The sequence below is a fragment of the Pelophylax lessonae genome (genome assembly GCF_965119305.1).
Source record: "Pelophylax lessonae genome assembly, chromosome: 8".
Lineage (NCBI taxonomy): Eukaryota > Metazoa > Chordata > Amphibia > Anura > Ranidae > Pelophylax > Pelophylax lessonae.
This window is the reverse complement of record NC_138775.1, coordinates 241336015-241358906: the sequence shown is the minus strand read 5'-3', so window position 1 is coordinate 241358906 and position 22892 is coordinate 241336015. Positions and strand designations below refer to the sequence as shown.

Genomic DNA, 22892 nt, shown 5'->3' with positions numbered 1-22892 from the left:
TGTACTATATTTGAAAACTGTGTTTTATTATTATCTGCATTTTTTAAATTTGTTCAATAAGACTCATGGGCTATCATCTGTTCCTAATAAAGCGGCACTGGTGACCAGCCTCTTTCCTTTGGGAGTCAACATGCACCGCATTACCTATAGCTGGGTACACACAGTTTTGTCATTCAATCCAGCAGGCTGAATGAAAAAAAACTGACATATCATCATACTAACACACGTTTTGTTAGTGCAGTGATCTCCCCTGCTGTGCCTTTGTGTTCTGACTGGGGAACTGACCCCTCGCCAGAACACACTGATTTTCCAGCATGTCCAGTTAACAGAAGCCGGTTGTGAGACCAGCTGTTGTCGGACTGGCAGTTGTACACTCTAACCAAAAGTCTGAACCGGCAGATATATGGATAGTGTGTATAGTGGGAAAACATTTGGAATTCTCATTGAGTACTATATGAATATAAATGGGATATATAGAATATGGAATATGTGTAGTGTGTATAGTGGGTAAAGATTTGGAATTATCATTGAGTACTTTATGACCTTAAGGTTGTTTGGAAGCCCTCTAGTGGTATTTTTCGTGAATTACAAGTATACATTTTTTATGCCAATATTAGGGTCTACTGGCAAGGAGAGACTACTAACCTCTGATTTGGACATACAATAAAACCATGGATTGAGAGTAACTTGGTCTAAGAGTAATTTGCAAGACAAGCAAATTTTTTTGATACATTTTGACTTGATTAATGAGCAATGTCTTGATATACAAGTAGCGTTACGTCACAACTGAGTATAAAAGAGAAGAGAGGCGCCTGAATTGTAGCAATATGCCTACATTTAATAAAGGTAAAACATTTAACAACTAACATGGTTGATGATTAAAACAGGCACATCTACATATGCAGGCATGGGGGGTAAAGCTTTCCACATAGACCATCCTCCGCACCCCCATCGACGTCGTCCCTTCCACACTGCGCTCCACCTTTAAGCTCGCTTTCAGATCGCTCTACTGCAGGGTAGTCTTCCCGGTCACGATTGCAGACTGCCGGCAGTGAGAGCTGGTGGTGCGGAGGATGGTCTACAGTGCTATCTTAAGAGCATTAAAGGGCCCCGGGTAATGCAGTGCACTGGGGCCCTGCCTACACAATCACCCACGAGATTAAAAATACAAATTATCGATAAGGCAATATTTATTGGTACAGCAGTGCAAGGCCAATGACAGCTTCCAAGATCAGCGGCTGGGTCCGGTGAACACACACATGGATGGGAGTAAGACTCTACTGTCCTGTGTGTGTCTGTTCCCGTGGAGGTGGACAGGCATTCCTGCAGTTGTGGGCTCCGCCTCCACAGCCCAAGTAGCCTGACAGCAGCGCAGGGCCGACAGTCGCTTGCCACCTGCTCATTTTCGGAACCGGGATGCACACGGGAATCGGGGCTAATGCTTGGCTGGGGCTGGGGCTGGGTCGCTGGGGAGGTGAGGCCACCTGGGCAAGTGGGGCCCCCGGGCAACTGCCCAGCATGCCCATTCAGTAAGATGGCCCTGGTGGTCTATGTGGACAGCTTTACCCCGGATGCCTGCATACTTAGATGTGCCTGTTTAATTCATCAACTATGTGAGTTGATAACTATTGTACCTTCAATAAATGTAACCATATTGCTACACTTAGAGGCGCCTCTCTTCTCTTTTATACTTTGTAGTTCCTGTTGGATTTTGCCCCCCTTTGGAGGTGCCATTTGTGGATAGACATTTTATGGTTACACATTTAAAAATCAAAAAAAGAACCTCGCGCTTATGGATAATGTTTGAATAAAACGTGAAAAATGGATGTATAAGCATACAAGCTGCTGCTGACAAAAAAGTGCCTCTGCCTTTAAATAATAAAAGAATATGTGTCAGCGCTGCTCTTGTAATAAAATCTCACAAACAGATAGTCAAAATAATCACATCAATGACATCAACACTAATATGCCGCACCGAGCCATGGCAGAGGCTGTCGTTTTTTATGTAAGTGGATATATTTTTTGAATAAAGATTTTTTATACATATTACACTATGGAGTTTCTTCTTTTCATTTTGGTCACAGAGAACTAATGCTCAGCAAAACATCAGAGTGCAATTATCCAGCACAGTTTCCCCCTACTCAGACGGACATTGGATTACCAATACAGAGATACAGGCTCCAATTCAAAGTTTTTCTGGTGATTGGGGACACTGGAGGGGAGCACCCTTGATGAGCACTTTTGAAGCACTTTTTGGACTTGATTACTTTATTGGAGCACCACAAGCACTTTATGAACTTTATAGGAGTGCTTAATTTATTGAATGCTATATTGTTTATTGGCACTACTGCACTAAGACACTTTTGCTGCACTTTATGGCACTGTAGCACTTTATTTGCATATTAGTGTTGATGTAATTAGTTTGACTATCTGTTTGTGAGATTTTATTATTAGAGCAGCGCTGACACATATTGTTTTATTATTTTATGATTACACATTGCTATAAACTTTTTATATGGACCATAGACTGAAGGACTTATGAATAAATGGTTGTGGAACAAATCATCTGAGTTTCCATTATTATTTCATATGGGGAAATTTGCTTTGACATTCGAGTGCTTTGGATTGCAAGCATGTTTCTTGAACGAATTATGCTCGCAATCCAAAGTTTTACTGTATATACAGTATACTGTATATAACAAGGAGTTTGCTTTGGGTGCCGCTTGAAGTGGCATCTGAAATAGAAGGAAATCTATGCAGTGGTGTGGAAATTAGGCTCTGTGAGCTGCTTGTATAGATTTCAATATCAATGTATGTACAGTGGGTACGGAAAGTATTCAGACCCCCTTAAATTTTTCACTCTTTGTTATATTGCAGCCATTTGCTAAAATCATTTAAGTTCATTCTTCTTCCTCATGAATGTACACATAGCACCCCATACTGACAGAAAAACACAGAATTGTTGACATTGTTGCAGATTTATTAAAAAAGAAAAACTGAAATATCACATGGTCCTAAGTATTCAGACCATTTGCTGTGACACTTATATATTTAACTCGGGTGCTTTCCATTTCTTCTGATCATCCTTGAGATGGTTCTACACCTTCATTTGAGTCCAGCTGTGTTTGATTATACTGATTGGACTTGATTAGGAAAGCCACACACCTGTCTATATAAGACCTTCCAGATCACAATGCATGTCAGAGCAAATGAGAATCATGAGGTCAAAGGAACTGCCTGAAGAGCTCAGAGACAGAATTGTGGCAAGGCACAGATCTGGCCAAGGTTACAAAAAGATTTCTGCTGCACTTAAGGTTCCTAAGAGAACAGTGGCCTCTATAATCCTCAAATGGAAGATGTTTGGGACGACCAGAACCCTTCCTAGAGCTGGCCGTCCAGCCAAACTGAGCTATAGGGGGAGAAGAGCCTTGGTGAGAGAGGTAAAGAAGAACCCAAAGATCACTGTGGCTGAGCTCCAGAGATGCAGTCAGGAGATGGGAGAAAGTTGTAGAAAGTCAACCATCACTGCAGCCCTCCACCAGTAGGGGCTTTATGGCAGAGTGGCCCGACGGAAGCCTCTCCTCAGTGTAAGACACATGAAAGCCCGCATGGAGTTTGCTAAAAAAACACCTGAAGGACTCCAAGATGGTGAGAAATAAGATTCTCTGGTCTGATGAGACCAAAATAGAACTTTTTGGCCTTAATTCTAAGCGGTATGTGTGGAGAAAACCAGGCACTGCTCATCACCTGTCCAATACAGTCCCAACAGTGAAGCATGGTGGTGGCAGCATCATGCTGTGGGGGGGGTTTTCAGCTGCAGGGACAAGACGACTGGTTGCAATCGAGGGAAAGATGAATGCGGCCAAGTACAGGGATATCCTGGACAAAAACCTTCTCCAGAGTGCTCTGGACCTCAGACTGGGCCGAAGGTTTACCTTTCAACAAGACAATGACCCTAAGCACACAGCTAAAATAATGAAGGAGTGGCTTCACAACAACTCCGTGACTGTTCTTGAATGGCCCAGCCAGAGCCCTGACTTAAACCCAATTGAGCATCTCTGGAGAGACCTAAAAATGGCTGTCCACCAACGTTTACCATCCAACCTGACAGAACTGGAGAGGATCTGCAAGGAGGAATGGCAAAGGATCCCCAAATCCAGGTGTGAAAGACTTGTTGCATCTTTCCCAAAAAGACTCCTGGCTGTATTAGATCAAAAGGGGGCTTCTACTAAATACCGAGCAAAGGGTCTGAATACTTAGGACCATGTGATATTTCAGTTTTTCTTTTTTAATAAATCTGCAACAATGTCAACAATTCTGTGTTTTTCTGTCAGTATGGGGTGCTATGTGTACATTCATGAGGAAGAAGAATGAACTTAAATGATTTTAGCAAATGGCTGCAATATAACAAAGAGTGAAAAATTTAAGGGGGTCTGAATACTTTCCGTACCCACTGTATATACTAAAATCTATATATCACTGTCTAGTTTCTATTACTGCAAGAAAAGATCTATGTGCTTGGATGTTTCCAGGTCGAGTAATTTCCTTTGCCATAAATGGGTGTCAGGGTACAGATCAATGGTAATGAATGTGAGGAAAGGATGTATATGTTGGCAGAATAGAATTTGGTTTATTTTATTTATTGGAGCCTAGTGTGCAAACTCTAAATTACATCTAAGTTTCTTAATAAGATACATGATCTGACGGTGGGAGTTCCCTATTTGGCATTGCCTGCCATTAAGAAAACAACAAGAGAAGGGCGCACCGAGCTTGTGCATTACAACTTAAAAGTTTATTAAAATCAAAGAAGGGTAGTGCACAATATACTCACAAACGTAGCATATGAACAAGCATATAGGAAATGGGCACCGCTCGCTTCCAGGACACTTCTCTACTGCTGGATAGCGTCCCCAAAACCTGATGTGGCTTACGCGTTTCGGGGGAGGACCCTCTTCCTCAGAGCCAAAATCGCCACTGTGACCTGCCTCAAAAGACGCCCAAAAAATGCCTGATAAATGCCTGCAACAAAAACGCCCAGGTGGAGAGGAGCCATTACCCTGCTCTATTAATAATTATAAGAAAAATTCTCTTTTTTTTTCTGGTTCTGGACATGCTATAGAGCTGAAACTTCACAGGTACACTTTTTAGACCCCCCAGACTCTTAATCCAAAAAAATAAATTCCTGCCTCTAAAAATGCCCGATAAATGCCTGCAACAAAAACGCCCAGGTGGAGAGAAGCCATATGCCTGTGCTACTAAAAATTATAAGAAAAATGCTCTTTTTTTCTTGTTCAGGACCATTTTAATGGAAAGTCGGATCACAAGTCGGATCACAAGTCGCTTCAAATAAGATAAGGAGGCGACTCCCATTGAAGTCTATGGGACAAGTCGGATACAAGTCGCCTCAAAGTAGTACAGGACCCTTTTCAGAAGTCGGAGCGACTTCAGTAGTGCCAATTAAGACGGCACTCATTGATTAACATTGCTTTTGTTATGTCAAACGACTTGGGGCGACTTGAGGGCACACAAGTCGTCTCACAAGTTGCGGCAGTGTGAATGGACTCTTAGGATAAGAGCTTCAAATTATATAAACAATGTTATATTTTTTTTTTCAGTAAGTCAGTAAAATTCAGCTTTGTTCAGTTCTGTTTCTGATTCATCCTTTTTTTAAAGAACCACTACAGCTCATAATGGCCATACATATAGGGATAAATGTCCAATCACCAGTTCCGCTGGTCAAGGATGGATAGTCCTATTTTTTTTTTCATTGCAAGACAGCTTGTTATGTTATCAGAGACACTAGGATGTGATGAATGCGGACTGGTAATGCTGTTCATACACGTATAGTCAAACAGTATTACAGATCTAATTTGATAGATTAGTGTGATTTACCAGCGACTGTGCAGTTTGAGGGTTTAGGTAAAAATGTTTTGGGTGGATTGTTTAGGTAGACCCTCATATAGCAGTTGTAGGCATAGGCCACCTAAAATGCTCTGTTATTACAGCTAACCCCTCATGCATAGCACACAGGGAAATTTTGATAAAAGTGGTTATAAATGCTGAAGGTTTTTTTACCTTTATGCATTCTAAAAATGCTGGGAACAGAATCTGGTCCCATGACCTGTCAAACTCATATGACCAGTTCTAGTCAAATCAAGGAGCTCTCGCTGTTTAATTAGGAAGCAATACTGCTGTCTCCACATTACTGCGGGCATATTATGAATGAGCCATAAAAGCGAGCTGTGGTGTGGCCTTGTATTACAAAGTATAACAGAGAAGAGATAGTGATATCCACTCATCATGATAAAGTTAATCCTCTATTTTTAGTTATCATGCATCTGACATTGTTCTTACCATGATCAATGTTTCCTGGATTAACTGTAGTTCCAGTGGCGGAACTACAAGGGTAGCAAAGGTCGCACTTGTGACTGGGCCCCGGCGTTCTGCCACCACAGGTCGACCCACTGAAGTCGAATAGTACAGGAACCTGTGACTTGAGGCACCTATTGAAAAGTGTTTTGACTTGTCATGCAACTATGTGTTCCTACATGTTACAAGCAAACAATATAATAAATATATTGATAATATTGATAATTGAATGATTTTTATTTCATAATTATTGTTGACTTGTACAGTTGATTTTGTTTTTTGTTTTTTTGGATATATGATTTGTGGCATTATATAAGTTCAATAAAGTGTTACTAAACCCAGGAGCCTGCATTCACTATATCTGGTTTCCAACGGTACACAGTACATGGAAATGCAATTATTTTAGTAAATGCAAACTGCTAAATACCTCTTCTCATCAGCAGTATATAGCACTCTTGTAACTTCTATCAGTGTCCAGAGGAGGACTGGTTAAAGCTTGTAGGAGGAGTTTTCCGACTGTCCTATGAGACTGCAAGACCCCTGATCTTCTGTCTGGACAGTGTTAATTGGCCCTGTGCTGATCACATGCACTCTCCCAAGAAATAAAAAAAAAGCCTCTCTAGCAATACATACCAAAATGAGCATGTGCAGCCTGACTCCATAGACTCTGTGTTATCAGGAAAGTATTAGGAGTCAGTGGAAGGAGGAGAAGATCAGAGAAGACAGGATCAAACAGCCTTTTTACACAATGCAGAGGATTAAGCCCTTAGGATCCACAGTGAGTAGAAAAAGCATGCTTTACTACATATACAGACTGATTTTACTCTTGTGGGTTTAGTAATAATTTAATAGTTTATTGTATCTAATACTGCGTGGCACTATTTAATATATTATTTATTAAAATGTATCCTCAAGGCAAGTTATCACAATCACAATAGTTGGTGCCCGATCCTGAGGGTTTTGGTTAAAAAAAAAAAGTATACTGTAACTGTGTTTGATACCGGCTATCCCTGCCTGGTGCAGGTGTTCCTTACGAGGTGATATTCACATGCCTAGACCGGCCCAACAAGTTTCGTCAGAGGACATCATCAGGTACTCATAAACAAAAAGCAAGTACTCATGACAAAAAGCATTGGATGGGTCTAGCCCCCATATTTCATAGTCAGTTCCCATATCTTGTTTAATGTCATTTAAAATCAGGTCTTGCTTGAAAATGTTAGCATTCTATCTTTAGTGAAAAATATACACATTTAATGAAAATGATACACATGGAACTGTAAACTTAGTTTTGAGCCAGTCATTTATTTTTTTGTTCTTAAGTCTATTCAAAGCTCTGTAGATATAAATGTGTTGGAACAGTCCTTTTTGTTGTCCTTTAGTGTTTATAGTCATATACTATATAAAGTCATATTTTAGATGAACCTTGCAAATTGTAGATAAAAATGTAATTTATTAGGTTAAAAATGTTTTCAAACCAGTTGATAATTTAAAATATAACAGTGACACCTTATATTTGAGTTTTACTCTTTCTGATTTTTTGCATTTTCAATATTTAGTATACAAAAAAATATATATTAAAGCTGAACTTTAGGCATACTGTATGTAAAGGACACAAAATAATTTGAGAACACATTCTCAAATTAGATTTTAGATTTTTCTTAAATACAAGCAGTATAAATACAGTACTTTACTTTGACGTGGTCTCAGCCTGCTGAAGTCTCCTTTTACAGCAGGGTTTAGGGAAGAGAAAAGCAGAAAAATTATCCAATATTACTGCTGCGGTGCAGTAAGCATGCAACTAGGAGGAGAGAGCTGAGTGATAGAGGGATGAGCTCATCCGTCTGTTGCTTTTCTTTCATTGTCCAGTCACTGGGTGGGGGAAGAACAAGGCCTGTAAGGCCCCTTTCACACATATGGTCCGTTCAGTTCATCAGTTCAGTCACGTCAAAATGTATCAGCTTTTCATCAGTTTTTTCATCCGTATTTCACCCGTTTTTCATCCGTTTTTTCATCTGTTTTTTTTACATCCACTACCGATGCAAAAACAGATGAAAAACAGACCGTTTGTCCGTTTACATCCGTTTTTCGTCCGATCCGTATTTTTGACGGATGAAAAATAGGGCATTCATCCATTCCAAAAAACGGACATTGATGGAAACGGATGTTAACGGATGATCATCCGTTATCATCCGTTTTTACATAGAGATGCATTGATGTCAGTTGTTCATCCGTCAACGGATGAATGAAAAACGGACCATATGCGTGAAAGGGGCCTTAGTCATTCTGAGCTGCAATAGAAAAAAATATATTCTACCCTATCATAAAGGGCAGTGCTCTGCAACAGAACTGTGCAAATCTTAGGACTGGGTAAACAGAGATACAAACCATTTTACAAATCAAACTGCTTATATGTATATATATATATATATATATATATATATATATATATATATATATATATATATATAATCTATGTATTTAACTGTTTGCCTGGAGTTCAGCTTTTACTACAAATAAATAAATAAATGATAACAGTGCAATATTGCATATTTTTGGATAATAACCCTAAGTGCCGGTTCACACTTATGCGATGCGGGAAGGCTGTGAATTCGCAGCCTGTTCCCGCATCGCAAACGCACCCTTGGCAGTTCACACTGTCATATGCGATGTGCTGGGGGTGTCAATGAAATGTTAACGACACCCCCAGTTTGATCGCATATCGCAGTGCTAACTTTACAGTTCGCACAGGATGGATCGCACAAGTGTGAACCACTGTACGATCCGATCCTGATGCGGCTAAAAAAAAGGGTCATGTGCGACTTTGCTGCGGGTGCAGTGCGAATTTAGCCATACAAATTGTATGGCAGAATTCGCACCGCACAGCCGATCGCATGTAATGAAGGAGCAGTGCGCTCCGATATAACATGCGATCGCCGCAGCCGCACTAGTGTGAACCGGCACTAATATGTATGCCAAACTGAAAAAATACACTTCCTAATCCTAAATAATGCATGCCATAGAGGCAGCCATAATAAAGATTATCATATATACTTGGCCTACCAGATTCAATAGGTACTAGCGATACTGTATTTACAAAACGTCTAGTGAGATGGAACATAAAACAGCTGCCTCTTTGGGGTTACAGGAAAAATTACAGTACTGTATAACTAAAGGCAACATTTTTTTTAGTTTTGGATAAAATGGATAGGGATTATAAGGCTTGCAATTTTTTTGTATTGCTGTCTGTGCCCCCCGTTGAGGAGACTCAAATCTCAAATTTTGAGTTGTCCCCAGAAAAGTAACAGAGGGGAAATCTTCCAATGGGGACACTAGTTCTGGTGACCTGGGGGTCTCCAAGGAATTCTCCTAATTTGCATGGATTTCCTCTCACTTCCTGTTTGGCTACTGGACAGGAAGTGAAGGTAAATACCTGCAATGGGACACAAATGGCAAAAAAAAATCTGGCAGGGGTTATAACCCTCCCTTACTCTATCCAAAATGAAAAAGAAAAAAAAAGTTTTGCATATAGTTTTAATTTAAGTCTTTTCCTGAAATGAAAAACAAAATCTTTGGTGAAGCAGTAGGTGTCAAGTTATCTGTGTAATTAACCATTACCATTATAGAATCGGTCACTTAAACTTCTATAGCGACTACCAGTGCTTTACCGCTAAAGCATTTTAAGTTTTGGGTGGAGATCTTCTTTACATACGGAAAACATAGCTTTATAAAATGAGCAACAGATATGCTGCCTGAGAATAACTGACATTGATTAAAATCACCACCATCTCAGTTAGAGTGTATCTTGTGTTGAGCTGAGGGCTGTAGGAGGCTGGCTTATAGGAAAATTGGACACTTATCATTTCTCCATTTTCAGATGACAGCAGCCATTCAATTTTATTAAGAGGTAAGGTGCGCCAAAGCAGGTCAACACTCGACTAGGAGTTGTAAACTGATCGGTTACTATGAGCAACATTTACTTCCCAGGCTGTTTTGACACATGCGCATTGCAATAACACAGTAAAATGCATGTTTTACTGTACCATTTATTTCGGCAATGCATGTTAATGTACCATGTGGGTTGCATTGCAGTGCCATCATAATTTTGGATAGAGAAACAATTGTTTAGTGCTGCCTATGTCCCTGCTTTTGAGATTTCCCCCTTTCTTCTGTTCCACAGACATAACAGCAAATAGAAGTAAACCTCACAAAAATTTAAAGACATCCGTAACAGGTGTCTCCACTGTAAAAGTTGCTGTCCTGGTGACAACTGTAAAAAATATTAGTTTCCAGCTTGGTGAGAGCAAAAATCAGGTCATAAAGAAAAGCAATGGGAGCAATAGAGACCCGTCCCTTTTCCAACTCTCACTAAAACTGGAAAAGTAATTTTAGATTGAGTTCAGCCCTAAAGCTGACTTTACACTACAAGTAAGGTCAAATTATATATTTATGCTCCCCCCATGCAAAAGGTCTGTGAAAAAGTACAGAAAAGGTTGTTGGGGTAAAAAATGATTAGTAAATACTTACCTTACCCCTGATCTACGGTGGCAGAGGTCTATATCATTTGAGAGAAATCCAAGGAATGATGGATACTCGAGAAGGAACACCTTCTTGCAAGCTTTCTAGTGCTCAGCATTCCCTCAAAAATCTTGCTGGAATTATAGTGACATGAAAATCAACTGGGCCATGTGGGCACCAGAAGGGGGGTAAGGATAGTATAATTGCTTTTTTTCTCTACAGGCTTTTTTTCTATTTTACTTCAGCATTTTGGCATGGGGGAGGAGTACTCAATAAAAAAATGGATTTTTGTAAAATCTTACCGTAAAATCCTTTTCTCTTAGCTCATTGACAGACGTAGTCCTCGGTGATACACCACCTTCGGGTTATGTTGCCTCCACAGGAGCAGGACTAGACAGGAAATTAAAAAGCTCTGGCCACACCCCAGGGGCAGTCCCAGAGGGTATATCCTCTCTCTCTCTGCCTCAGCAAATCAGTTATGTGAAAAAGCAGTCTTTAGAGATTTTAACCCAACTCAAAAAAACAGAGGGGCGGGGACTACGTCTGTCAATGAGCTAAGAGAAAAGGATTTTACGGTAAGATTTTACAAAAATCCATTTTTCTCTAGCGCTCATTGACAGACGTAGTCCTCGGTGATACACCACCTTCGGGACGTCCCAGAGCAGTATCACAACTGAGGGGTGGGAAAATGGAAATCAAATCCCAATCTAGAAGGCCCAACCGGTGCCAACTAGAAGTTTACAATGCTCATCCTTAATGATGAGACTCAACAAAAAAAGAGAAAACAATTTTTTTTTTTTTTTCAAAACAGAAAAAAACCCTCGAGGTAGACCACCGGTCTCCTCAAATTGCGGCCTGCAAAACCTTGCGGCCAAATGAGGCATCCGCCGATGCCGTCACATCAATTTTATAGAATTTTGTAAAGGTATGTACTGACGACCAGGTGGCCGCCTTACATACCTGGACCACTGACGCCTGATGGCGAAAGGCCCAGGAAGTACTGAGCGCTCGAGTGGAGTGCGCCCTAACAGGGAACGGAGGACTCTGACCCTTAATAGAATAAGCCTGTACCACCGTTTGTCTAATCCATTTGGCAATGGTCGCGGCAGATGCAGGCAAACCCTTTCTGGGGCCATCCGTGATCACAAAAAGTGAATCCGTCTTACGGAAAGATTCCGTAGCTTTCAGGTATACCCTGATTGCCCGAACCACATCTAAGGAATGCAACGCATGTTCCCGATGATGCTTGGGCTGAGGACACAAGGAAGGTAGTACAATATCCTCATTCAGATGAAAATCTGAAACCACCTTAGGAAGAAAAGATGGCTTAGGATGAAGTACTACCTTATCCCTATGAATCACTAGGTATGGGGACTGGCATGATAATGCAGCCAGTTCTGACACCCTGCGAGCAGAAGTAATAGCCACCAAGAAGGCCACTTTCTGGGATAAAGTTAGCAAGGGAATCTCCCTGATGTTTTCAAAAGGAGGTTTCTGTAGAACCAACAAAACCAAATTAAGATCCCACGGCAGTAAGGGCGCGCGGACTGGAGGAGCCAGGTGCCGCACCCCCTGGATGAAATTCCGCACCAAGGATTTGGTAGCTAAAGGCTTCTGAAAGAAGATTGCTAATGCTGAAACTTGACCCTTGATGGTGCTCAAGGCTAGCTTCTGCTCAACCCCTTGTTGCAAAAAGGCCAATATTCGAGACACCGAATAGGTACGTGGAGGAAATCCTAAAGATTCGCACCACGCAATATAAGTTTTCCATGTGTGATAATAGACTTTGCTGGAAGTCGCTTTCCTTGCTTTAATAAGGGTAGAAATGACTGAAGCTGACAAACCTCTGTCCTTCAGTACTTGGGTCTCAATGGCCAGGCCATTAAACCCAGCGACTGTAAAGCATGATGGTAAATTGGTCCTTGAGACCATAGACACTCCCTGAGACGAAGTTCCCACGGAACGTCTACGACTAACATGTCCAAGTCGGCCAGGCCGGCTTGAGGAGGCCAGCCTAGAATTTCTAGGACCACTGGCGCTGATTGGATCTGAACCAGGCGTCCCTAGAGGTATCTGGCCCCGACCATCCGAGAAAGTCTGGTCGTTTTCTGTTCCCACACATTTATCAGATACCTGATAGTTATCAGGAAAAGGTGATCTTTTCTGGTTATACCTCAGGGACCGAAGTCACCCGACTAGAGGCTACTTGGCCTACCTGGTCAACCAGATCCGATTCCTGTGAGGTATCGGGACTAATCTTAGGAAAAGGTAAAGGAAAAGATCTATTCAGGGAACGGTAATTACCGCTTCCTGTAGTACTTAAATGTTGGAAGGGAAGAATCGCACCGGTAGTAGTGGTTGATGCTCGATCTAATGTCCTGAATACCGGTGAAAACGTCCCCCCACCCTGAAACCGGGTGGGGGCGCACCTTCAGGCTGTGTACTCCTTAGCTTCGGGTTTGGCTGGGTTGGTCCTTTGCTTGTCCGACCAGCCCCTCTTGAACCCTCCTGGAGGAGTCTTGCCTTTCCCGCTAGTACCAGCCGGGCGCCCTTTATGGGCGGTAAAGAAAGGTCCTCGCTTGTTGCGAGGTCCCTTAGCTTTAGCAGCCTGTGGCAAAAAAGTGCTCTTGCCCCCAGTGGCATCCTTAATGATTTCATCTAGGTTGGCCCCAAATAGACGATTCCCCTGAAAGGGGAGATTTGTCAAGGTCTTCTTGGAACCTAGGTCAGCTGACCAGCATTTTAACCACAGCACACGTCTGAGGATCACCGCTGTCTTAGATGCATGCCCTAATAAGGGAGTAGTGTCCAAGGCTGCGTCACAGATAAACTGTAGCCCTTGTATAATCTGTTCCATCAAATCAGATGTCTCCTGGGGAATATCTTTTCCCCTAAGATCTTGGCGTACCATTTTCGCCCATTCCGTAAGTGTCTGGGAAACTAGACCAATAACAATTACTGGTCTAAAAGCTGACCCTATCAGAGAGAAGATGGTGCGGGACTCTGCTTCCATCTTTTGATCCACCGGATCCTTAAAGGACGAAGTGTCCTCCACTGGAATAACCGTGGCTTTATTCAGCCTGGAAATAGGCGGATCCACGACTGGTGGTACCGTCCATTTCTTAATGATGGATTCCTCAAACGGATAGCGTCTAGCAATACGCTTGGAAATAGTAAAGGTACGTTTAGAATGCTCCCATTCTCCTTTAATCTGATTACCGAAACATTTAGGTACAGGAAAAGCCTTCATCGTCTTGATGGGCTTATTAGTACCAAAAGGAATCTCTGTTTCAGTTGCCTCTGCCGGTAAAGCCTCAACTGGGATAACAGCCCTTGCAGAGGAACCTGCAACTGCCGTGACCACCTCTGAATCTGAGTCAGAGGTGTCAGATGGTATAGGGGTAGGCGGGGGTCGCTTCCTTGACCCCCGTCCCTGACAGGCCGCCTCCACCCGAGCCACCATAGACTCCAAAATTGCTGTAAATGACTCTATACTCTGTGCACCGGCGGGTCCCGTGGCCCCCTCGAGGGAAACAGGTGGGGGAATATGTGTGGCAGGGTCCATGATAACTCCAGTTACTTCCTGGATAATATAATTCAAAAAAACTTTTCCTTTTTTTTTTTTTTTTTTTTCGACCCCCAGCGCCACAAAAGCCCCTTAGTGTTACCTGCTAGGGATCCCTATCGATCGAGAGAGAGAGAGATAAACCCCCAGGCTCACCACTTGATGCTCAGAGTTTAACTGCAACAGGTTACAGCGCTGTCTTAACAAACAGGAAGTCTTTTGGCTGGCTGCCCAGGAAGAAAGGAGGCGGCTCCGCCCCTCTGTACGCCTTCCGGCGCCTCCCCCAAGCTCCACGAGTTGTTTGGATCACCTCAAACATGGCCGCCCCCATGCTGGAGACACGAGGCTACGCCAAAATGGCGGCCCGTGCGATCCAGCAAAAAAAATGGCGGCGGCCCGTACTGAATAGCGGTGTGCTGCAGGGCACACAACACTCTCACTGCATGGGGATATGGCGTGGTTGGCGGTACCGGCCCTGGCGGACCGCATGGCCGTTCGGGAGGCCTGCTGATAGCTGGAGATCTGATTAGGAAGGCAGTCTACATGTCCGTGGCTTCTGACTGGTAGGTAGCTTATTCTTAACCCATAAGATTCCCAGAATGCCACAGATTACATCTTTAAAACATGTATACAATTAGATTGTTAGCTCCCAAACCAAGCCTCCTGGCTTTTTGCACACATAAAATCACACTCAAAGTAGGAGGATCTGTGTCATGTTGTAGGATAGAAAGGGACTCTATCTTACCATACAGAGAGGGGCCCGCGTTCACCACAAAACCCGTCAGGGGGAAAGGGGGAACATACTACTCACCATACCGGAACCAGGCGGGCACCAACTCCTGACAGTACCCCTCTCCACCGGGGCGGGAGGGCTGTCGACCGATACGGACGCCGTGACTCATGGTCTTTGGCGTTTCAGCGAGACGTTTAACTCGCGTGGACAGTCCTTTAATGGGACTTTGTCGCGGCCGACCCAGCGCGGAGCTATGGCCTGCACGCGCTCGTAGGCTGAACTGGGGTGACCACCGGATCTCAACATCCAGCCCGTCGCCCAGTTCAGCTTTCTTGCTTGAAGATCTCACAGGAACACTGGAGAAAAAAGCTGTCTAAAAAAATCCTTTAAGAAAAAATTCTTGCCAGGACCTAAGATCCCAGCAAGGTATCTAGGTCCTTACTCCTAACTAGACAGAAAATAACTGATTTGCTGAGGCAGAGAGAGAGAGGATATACCCTCTGGGACTGCCCCTGGGTTGTGGCCAGAGCTTTTTAATTTCCTGTCTAGTCCTGCTCCTGTGGAGGCAACATAACCCGAAGGTGGTGTATCACCGAGGACTACGTCTGTCAATGAGCGCTAGAGAAAAGAAATCTTTTTCTAAGTGTAATGCCCGTTTTACAATATTGTAACGGTGCAACAATGATATTATATATTAACATGGTAATCATATATGTAAGGAGTAATGTTCAGGCAGGTTGGCATGACACATTATAGAGTGTTGTGTGGTATATGAAAACCTTCTCTCTATGTGGAAGGACACTAACAAATACATGTTCAGATTTGCATCAGATTAACAAAAACATAGGTTTCTGGACATCTGACATCCCCGAGAAGTGGGCTTATTTGGTAATACAGTGCAAAGCACAGTGATGTCTGGTCAAACATCACATCCTAGATTGAGCAATTTATGTTCCTGCTTGTTTTTATGTGGTTACTGATCACCTCAGCCTTTTGCCCCGTATTATTAAATAAGCCCCAACACATATCTTTCTATAATTCTTCTTTCTTGGGTTGGTGTTCACAACTCATCTTTGGGATGTGGAGGCTCTGGCAGCTGTGGCTGTTCCACTTGTGGCTCCAGTCCATACTGCTTTCGTAACCTTTTACGTAGTTTTGACTTCCTCTCATTTTCCTGCCTTTCCAGTTCATCAAGCATTTTAAACTCTTCCTCGAGCTTCTTAAATCTCTGCTTCTTTTCGTCCTTGGCATCCCTCTCTTCATCCTGTATTGTTTTCATCTTCAATTCAGGCTCCTGTAAGAAATTAAAGCTCAGTCACAAAAGTAGATGTTCAGTCATATAGACATTGTATCGACAAACTTCCATTTTTACAGTCATACCTGCACACTTTTCTTACAGCAGTTGCACAGGGTGTCTAAGTAGGACTGGGCAGTCCAATTGACACCAAAGTTATGCCCCGTACACACGTGCAGATTATCTGAAGACTTTTGTCTTCAGATTTACCTTTTCTATGTAGTGCAAGAGCCTCCCGGATTGCATACAAATTGAAAGTGTTTAGGTTTGACCTCATATTATATGGTTTTGGTAAGTCTGCAGACAAAAGTCTTCAGATAATCTGCACGTGTGTACTGGGCATTAGACCTACTACACTTAAGGCCCGTACACACGATAAGAAAATCTGTAGGGAAAATTTGTCCGAGGACAAATCTGTCGATTTTTGGATTGTTAGTATGGTGCTTTCGACAGCCAACTCCGACTTTTCGGCTGACAAAATCCTGATGTGCAGGCCATAAAATTTTTGTCGTCCGTCAAAACAACGTCCGATTTTCGTCTCATTAGTACAGATTTAGACGGAAAAAAATCTTAAGAGCAGGACTAGGCATGCTCAGAGACGAAAGAACGCATACAAAGCAATCCAACACATGACATCACTTCTGAAGTAGAATTCTGTAATTCTGTCGTACGGGAAAATTCATATGAAAATAACCTCTTCACTTTCCACATCAGACTAGCATACCACAAAAAACGGACGACAGATCGTTCGATAATCTGATCGTGTGTACGGGGCTTCAGGCTTTGTTTTGGTAAGCATTGCAGGCTGAAGGAGAGAAATCAGTAGATTCCTCCATTCACACTTAACAGCGTTGATGGAGGAATCTCTCCCCACACCAACCCCATGACTGTCAAAATACCTGAATAGTAAAAACATCAGATTAGATGAAGTCACTGTGCAGCCGACAATTTTCTGCACGGCTGATTTTTCAGGTGAAGTTTGTGATGCTGACATTTTCGGTGTGTAGGAGTCAGGGGAAATAACTACAATGCTTTGTGGAGAAATTCTAAACCCCTAACTTTAGAGAGACAAATATTCAAAGTCTTCTATTACAGGAAGCTCTTTACATTCTAATTCTAAAATAAAGCTACAAAGTTGTTTTATTTCAAACTTCCTGCATCTGGTAAATCCACCCATATATACTAGCTACTGCATGTGTTAAAGTGTTACTAAACCCACAACTGTAAAAGCAGTCTGTATATGCAGTAAAGCATGCTTGTTATGCTCACTATGGAACCTAAGGGGTTTATCCTGCGTATTGTGTACAAAAGGCTGTTTGATCCTGTCTTCTCCTCTCCTTCTTCCACTGTCCCCAATCCATCTCCTGATAAAACAGAGCCTTTAGAGTCACTCTGCACATGCTCAGTTTGGTGTGTATTGCTAGAGAGTTTTTTTTTTTCTTGGGAGGGTGCACGTGATCAGCACAGGGCCAATCAGCACCATCCAGATAGAGGGTCAGGGGTCCTGCAGCCTCATAGGACAGTCAGGGGAGAATGAAAACTCCTCCTACAAGCTTTAACCAGTGCTCGGCTGGACACTGACAGAAATCATAAGACTGCTATATACTGCTGATGAGAAGAGCTATTTAGCAGTTTATATTTACTAAAATAATTGCATTTCTATGTTCCCGGAGAGACCAGATATAGTGAATGCAGGCTCCTGGGTTTAGCAACACTTAAATCCACCCATCTCTATTATCACATGTATCCATCCAAATGAAGATATTAGAGGAATTCTCCATACCAGTACACTGTATTCTAATAGCAGTACTCACTGCTGTCAAAATACACTGATCAGCAGCTGCAGTGGATTTGCTTCAGCCATTGACTGATGGAAAAAATTCCGACATGTCCCATCAACAGAAATTGAATAAACAATCAATCTCTGTTGAGCAGGGAAGCCCACACACTGATCAAAATGTGGCCAGTCTTTGCTGGACTGCCTGAATTTCGATCAGTGTATGGCCAGTTTAAATTTTACTCCCAACCTTGAATTTGACTGTCTTAACCCGGTTAGGTGGTAAAAGTGTTTGGTGTGTGAGAACTGAACCTTTCACATTTAATGCTTCCACAGCCTATGCTTCCTGGATTACCATGGTCCAAGGCAAAAAAAAGGAAGAGCAAATTGCTAAAAAGACCTTCAAAAGAAGCAGTTATGACCGAGTTTTCCAATAATATGGATTTTTCCTCTAGCTATTATATTGCATAAGCAATAAGTATAAACACAATAAACCAATCAAAATGTATCTTCTATTTTGGGTTGTCTAACAATATCTGTTTTCTGATTGGTTGCTACAGATGACAACTGGACATGTGCAGAAATGAAAAATTTGTTTTGTTTAGTTCCGAAAAGATTCATTATATTACTAATTTTAATTTGTTGATTCGTTTTGGAATTTGTTTAGTTTAATATCAAATTTTCTGGTGAATTCCAAATTTTTAGAACAATTCAAAGTCTGATTGGTCGAAAAACGATCGACTGATCAAATTCTGTGAGAAGAATAGCTGATTGTAAAGGAGCGGGCCGGGAAGCAGTCCACCGCGTCCTTAACAACTGATGAGTCAGTCATTAGCTGTTAGCGGGCTTCCCCACTGACAGCTGAATGTAAAAAAAAAATGCCGGCAATGAAAGATTCAGAAAATAAACACCATGCCCCCCCCCCCCCCGATCCTTGCCAGGCCCTTCTGATCTCCCTGATCCATGTCACACCCCCACAAAAAAAACGGAGTGGGATCCGAGCATGAATCATACCAGGCCACATGCTCTCAACATGGAGGGGGGCTTTGGGGCAGGGGGGCTCTGCTCCAAAGCATCTTGTTCCCATTTTGATGAGGCCCTGGCCAGTGGTTGTGGGAGTCTGCGGGCAGGGGGCTTATCGGAATCTGTCACCCCCTATGTGAATGAGTATGGGGTACATAGTGCCCCTACCCATTTACCAAAAAAGTATAAAAAGTTAATAAATACACAACACGAGTTTTTGACAGGTCCTATTAAAACATTTTTTAAAAATGTCCCTTGGTGTAGATCCGTCATCAATCACGATGCCCGCCACACTGCCAGACCCAAAGAAATCCCCCTGGTCTCGTTGAAGGCTCTCCTTGTCTGCCTGCTGCTCAACCTGACATTTCTTAAATAACTAAGAGGTGGAGTCACCTGATGTCATATGGTGACCCCCCCCCTTGTGATGTTATCTCCCCCCCCCCCTTTCCTGGCCTGCCAGGCTGCATGCTCGGAGAAGGGCCTAGCATGGATTTTTTTAAATTATGGTGTGGTATGGATTGGGGGGGGGGGGGGGAACTAACACTGTTTTGTTTCAGAAGTTTTCATTGCCGGCATTCCACTGACAGCTGATGAGTCATCAGTTGTTAAGGACACAGCGGCCAACTTCCCAGCCTGCTCCTTAACAACCAGCTATTCTTCACACAGAATTTCAATTAGTCAATCATTTTTCGACCAATCCGAATTGGAATCATTCTGAAAATTTGGAATTCATTAGAAAACGAATATACAAAACAAAATTAAATGAATTTCAACAAAAAAGTTACTATTTCTTCCAAAAATTTGGATACATCCGAATCTCTGAATAAGCAAAAATTTGTCCGAATTTATATTCAGACTGAAACGAATTGCACATGTCAAGTGACAACAGTTTTATTTGCGTGCAGATATAAGACCCTGACTCCATGGTTCCTTACCCTGGTTACACCCCACGTCTCATTTCCAATTTCCTCAGCTAAAATTTCATCATTTGTAATGAGGAAGTTGTCAAAAATTGTGCCGGATTTCACCTAAAGAAAACAAAATGATGTAGTTATTCAAGAGGAATTTAACATGCTTGTTTTATACTATAATAGTAAGGCTGATTTATGCAAGCTGCACAACAATGGAGCTGCTACCTATCTAAAATAGTGAGTTAATGAGTATTTCCACAGAGAAAGTTTCCAACGTGGAAAATAGTTCCACTTTATCTCTTGATCAATACCCCATGTATCACATATGAACAATTGCAATAGATGTTATAAGAGGGTCATGCCCAAATGGTAGTGGTAGTGGTAAACCATGCACAAGACAGGAACACCTCAAAACAGCCCAGGAAGGCTTTGTACAGCAAGTCCACAGCATAAAGCAAACCAAAACATCTGCTATTTCAAGTCACTAACTAAATCCCCCCCCCTCCCTCCCCCATGGGTTTCTCAAACAAATAGGCAGTGCATATATCCCGTTTAGTGTTTTGTCAGCAGTCAGCCTTTTCACCCAGCAGAAAGCTTCCACAGCAATGGGAGTGACAGAGAGAGACCTGAGCATCAGTCACCTCAAATATGAGAACCTAGGGGTGGAGTCTTTATCCCACCCAAAGCTCTAGAAAGCCTCCAGGCTCTAGACCGAAGTTTCATAGGAAAGTGAGATAATAAAAAGATTAGTTTTATGTATAACAGACACAATCTTGGCACCCCTCTTCATGTGTAGGTGAGAGACTTAGGTGACACATATACACCATCCACAGGCCTGTCAGCCAGTGCCTCACAATAGTGTGTAGAATACTTAAAGTGTAAGTCTGGGGTAAGGGAACACATAGGGCAAAAATGCTGACAGGGGTTTAACTAATCCCTACGCTATATCAGAACAGGTTTCAAATTAGATGAATTCCACTTTAAATTGATAGAAGGTTGATCAGATGGATGGGGAATGTTGGTCTGCTTGCAACAAAATGTATTTCTATTTTGGATTGGTTAAACCCCTGTTGGGTATTTCGCCCTCTGTGTTCTGAGATTTACCTTCACTTGCTGCCCTGTAGCGGGAACATGTACAACAGTAAAAACCTCACAGGGGCTCTAATTTTTCCTTTATGCCATACAAAGCCAAAAAGAAAAATTTGGCACAAAGATAGACTATATTACCAAAAGTATTGGGATGCCTGCCTTTACACACACATGAACTTTAATGGCATCCCAGTCCTAATCCATAGGGTTCAATATTGAGTTGGCCCACCCTTTGCAGCTATAACAGCTTCCGCTCTTCTGGGAAGGCTGTCCACAAGGTTTTTAAAAAAGAATCTATGGGAATGTTTGGCCATTCTTCCAGAAGCGCATATCAGCGTCACCTGCAGGACCAAGTGATGGGTAACGCACCGCGGAGGTTGTGAACCCAACGGCTGACTGCTGAGGGTTGCTGGCTCAGAGAAGCAGCTGCGCAGGGTTGCAGCCACGGTTCTGGACAAGGAACAAGCGCATACGATTCCCCAGGGAACGGAGTCTATGAGCCAGCAGGTTTTCACCAGAGCCTCTGATAGTAAGGATAGACTTGGCTGCAGCTGACTCCAGGTAGCAGCCCCCAGAGTCTCCCAGTTCATGCTCATGGCTGGCTCTGGTGGATGGAGAGGAAGCAGCAGTCCAGGGCAACAAGGGATAGTCGGAAGAACAAGCCAAAGGTCAGGGCAACAAGTAGACAAGGATGGTCAGAAGGAGGACCCGAAGGTCGGGGCAACAAGCAGACAGGGATGGCCAGGTGAACAAGCCAAAGTCAGTACATGGAGAGCAGACGTAGAGAACACAGCAAGAACCACACCTTCACACAATTGTTGCTCGGGCAAAGCTGGCTTGCAGTGCATGGGTTAATATAGCGTTTCGGCCCCTTTCACACGGGCTTTCCGATCCGGTCCATCTGTCAGTTTTTAAGGCGAACCTGATCGGATGCTCTATGCAGCCCTATGGAGCAGCGGATGTCAGCAGTGACATCTCCGCTGCTATCCGATCCGATCCTGTCCGTGAAATGCGGACAGATGGAAACCCCATTTTCCATCTGTCTGGAGGATTGGATCGGATAAGATCGGATGAAAATGGACAGGCGGTCCGTTATCATCCGATCTCCAATAGAGGAGAGCGGGGCTGTGACAGCTCCATCTCTGCACACAGAGTGGAGACAGAGCTGTCATCAACCTGCTCAGTGGGGATCGGCGCACCGCCTGTGTGAAAGGGGCCTTCCTGCTAAAGGCTGGGGTGGAGCCATGCTGAGAGAAGATTACTTAAACACACAGGTGTGAGAGCATGGTCCCTAAATCTGATACACAGACCAGATTCATGACAGCGCATTTGAGGTCAGGCACTGATGTAGTTGAGAAGGCCTGGCTTGCAGTATCTTCTCTAATTTATCCCAAAGGTGTTCTTTCAGGTTGAGGTCAGGACTCTGTGTAGGCCGGTCAAGTTCCTCCACCCCAAACTCGCTCATTCATTTCTTTATGGACCTTGCTTTGTGCACTGGTCCAAATCATTTGGTGGAGGGGGATTATGATGTGGGTTGTTTTTCAGGGGTTGTGCTTGGCCCCTTGGTTCCAGTGCAGGGAACTCTTAAGACGTCAGCATACCAAGACATTTTGGAC

The 22892-nt window shown here is 42.9% G+C and overlaps 1 protein-coding gene across 1 annotated transcript in view; it reads right to left on the bottom strand.

The window, feature by feature from the left end:
- Positions 1-16037: 16037 nt before the first annotated feature.
- Positions 16038-22892, bottom strand: part of LOC309562236 (calreticulin-like) — a gene marked incomplete at its 5' end in the record, with an annotated part of 72188 nt that continues 65333 nt past the window's right edge. Inside the window, 2 exons of the mRNA XM_082266357.1 lie at positions 16038-16476; positions 20212-20304. Coding sequence (XP_082122483.1) covers positions 16243-16476; positions 20212-20304 — 327 coding nt within the window. The 3' untranslated portion in view covers positions 16038-16242. The remainder of the gene's footprint in view (positions 16477-20211; positions 20305-22892) is intronic.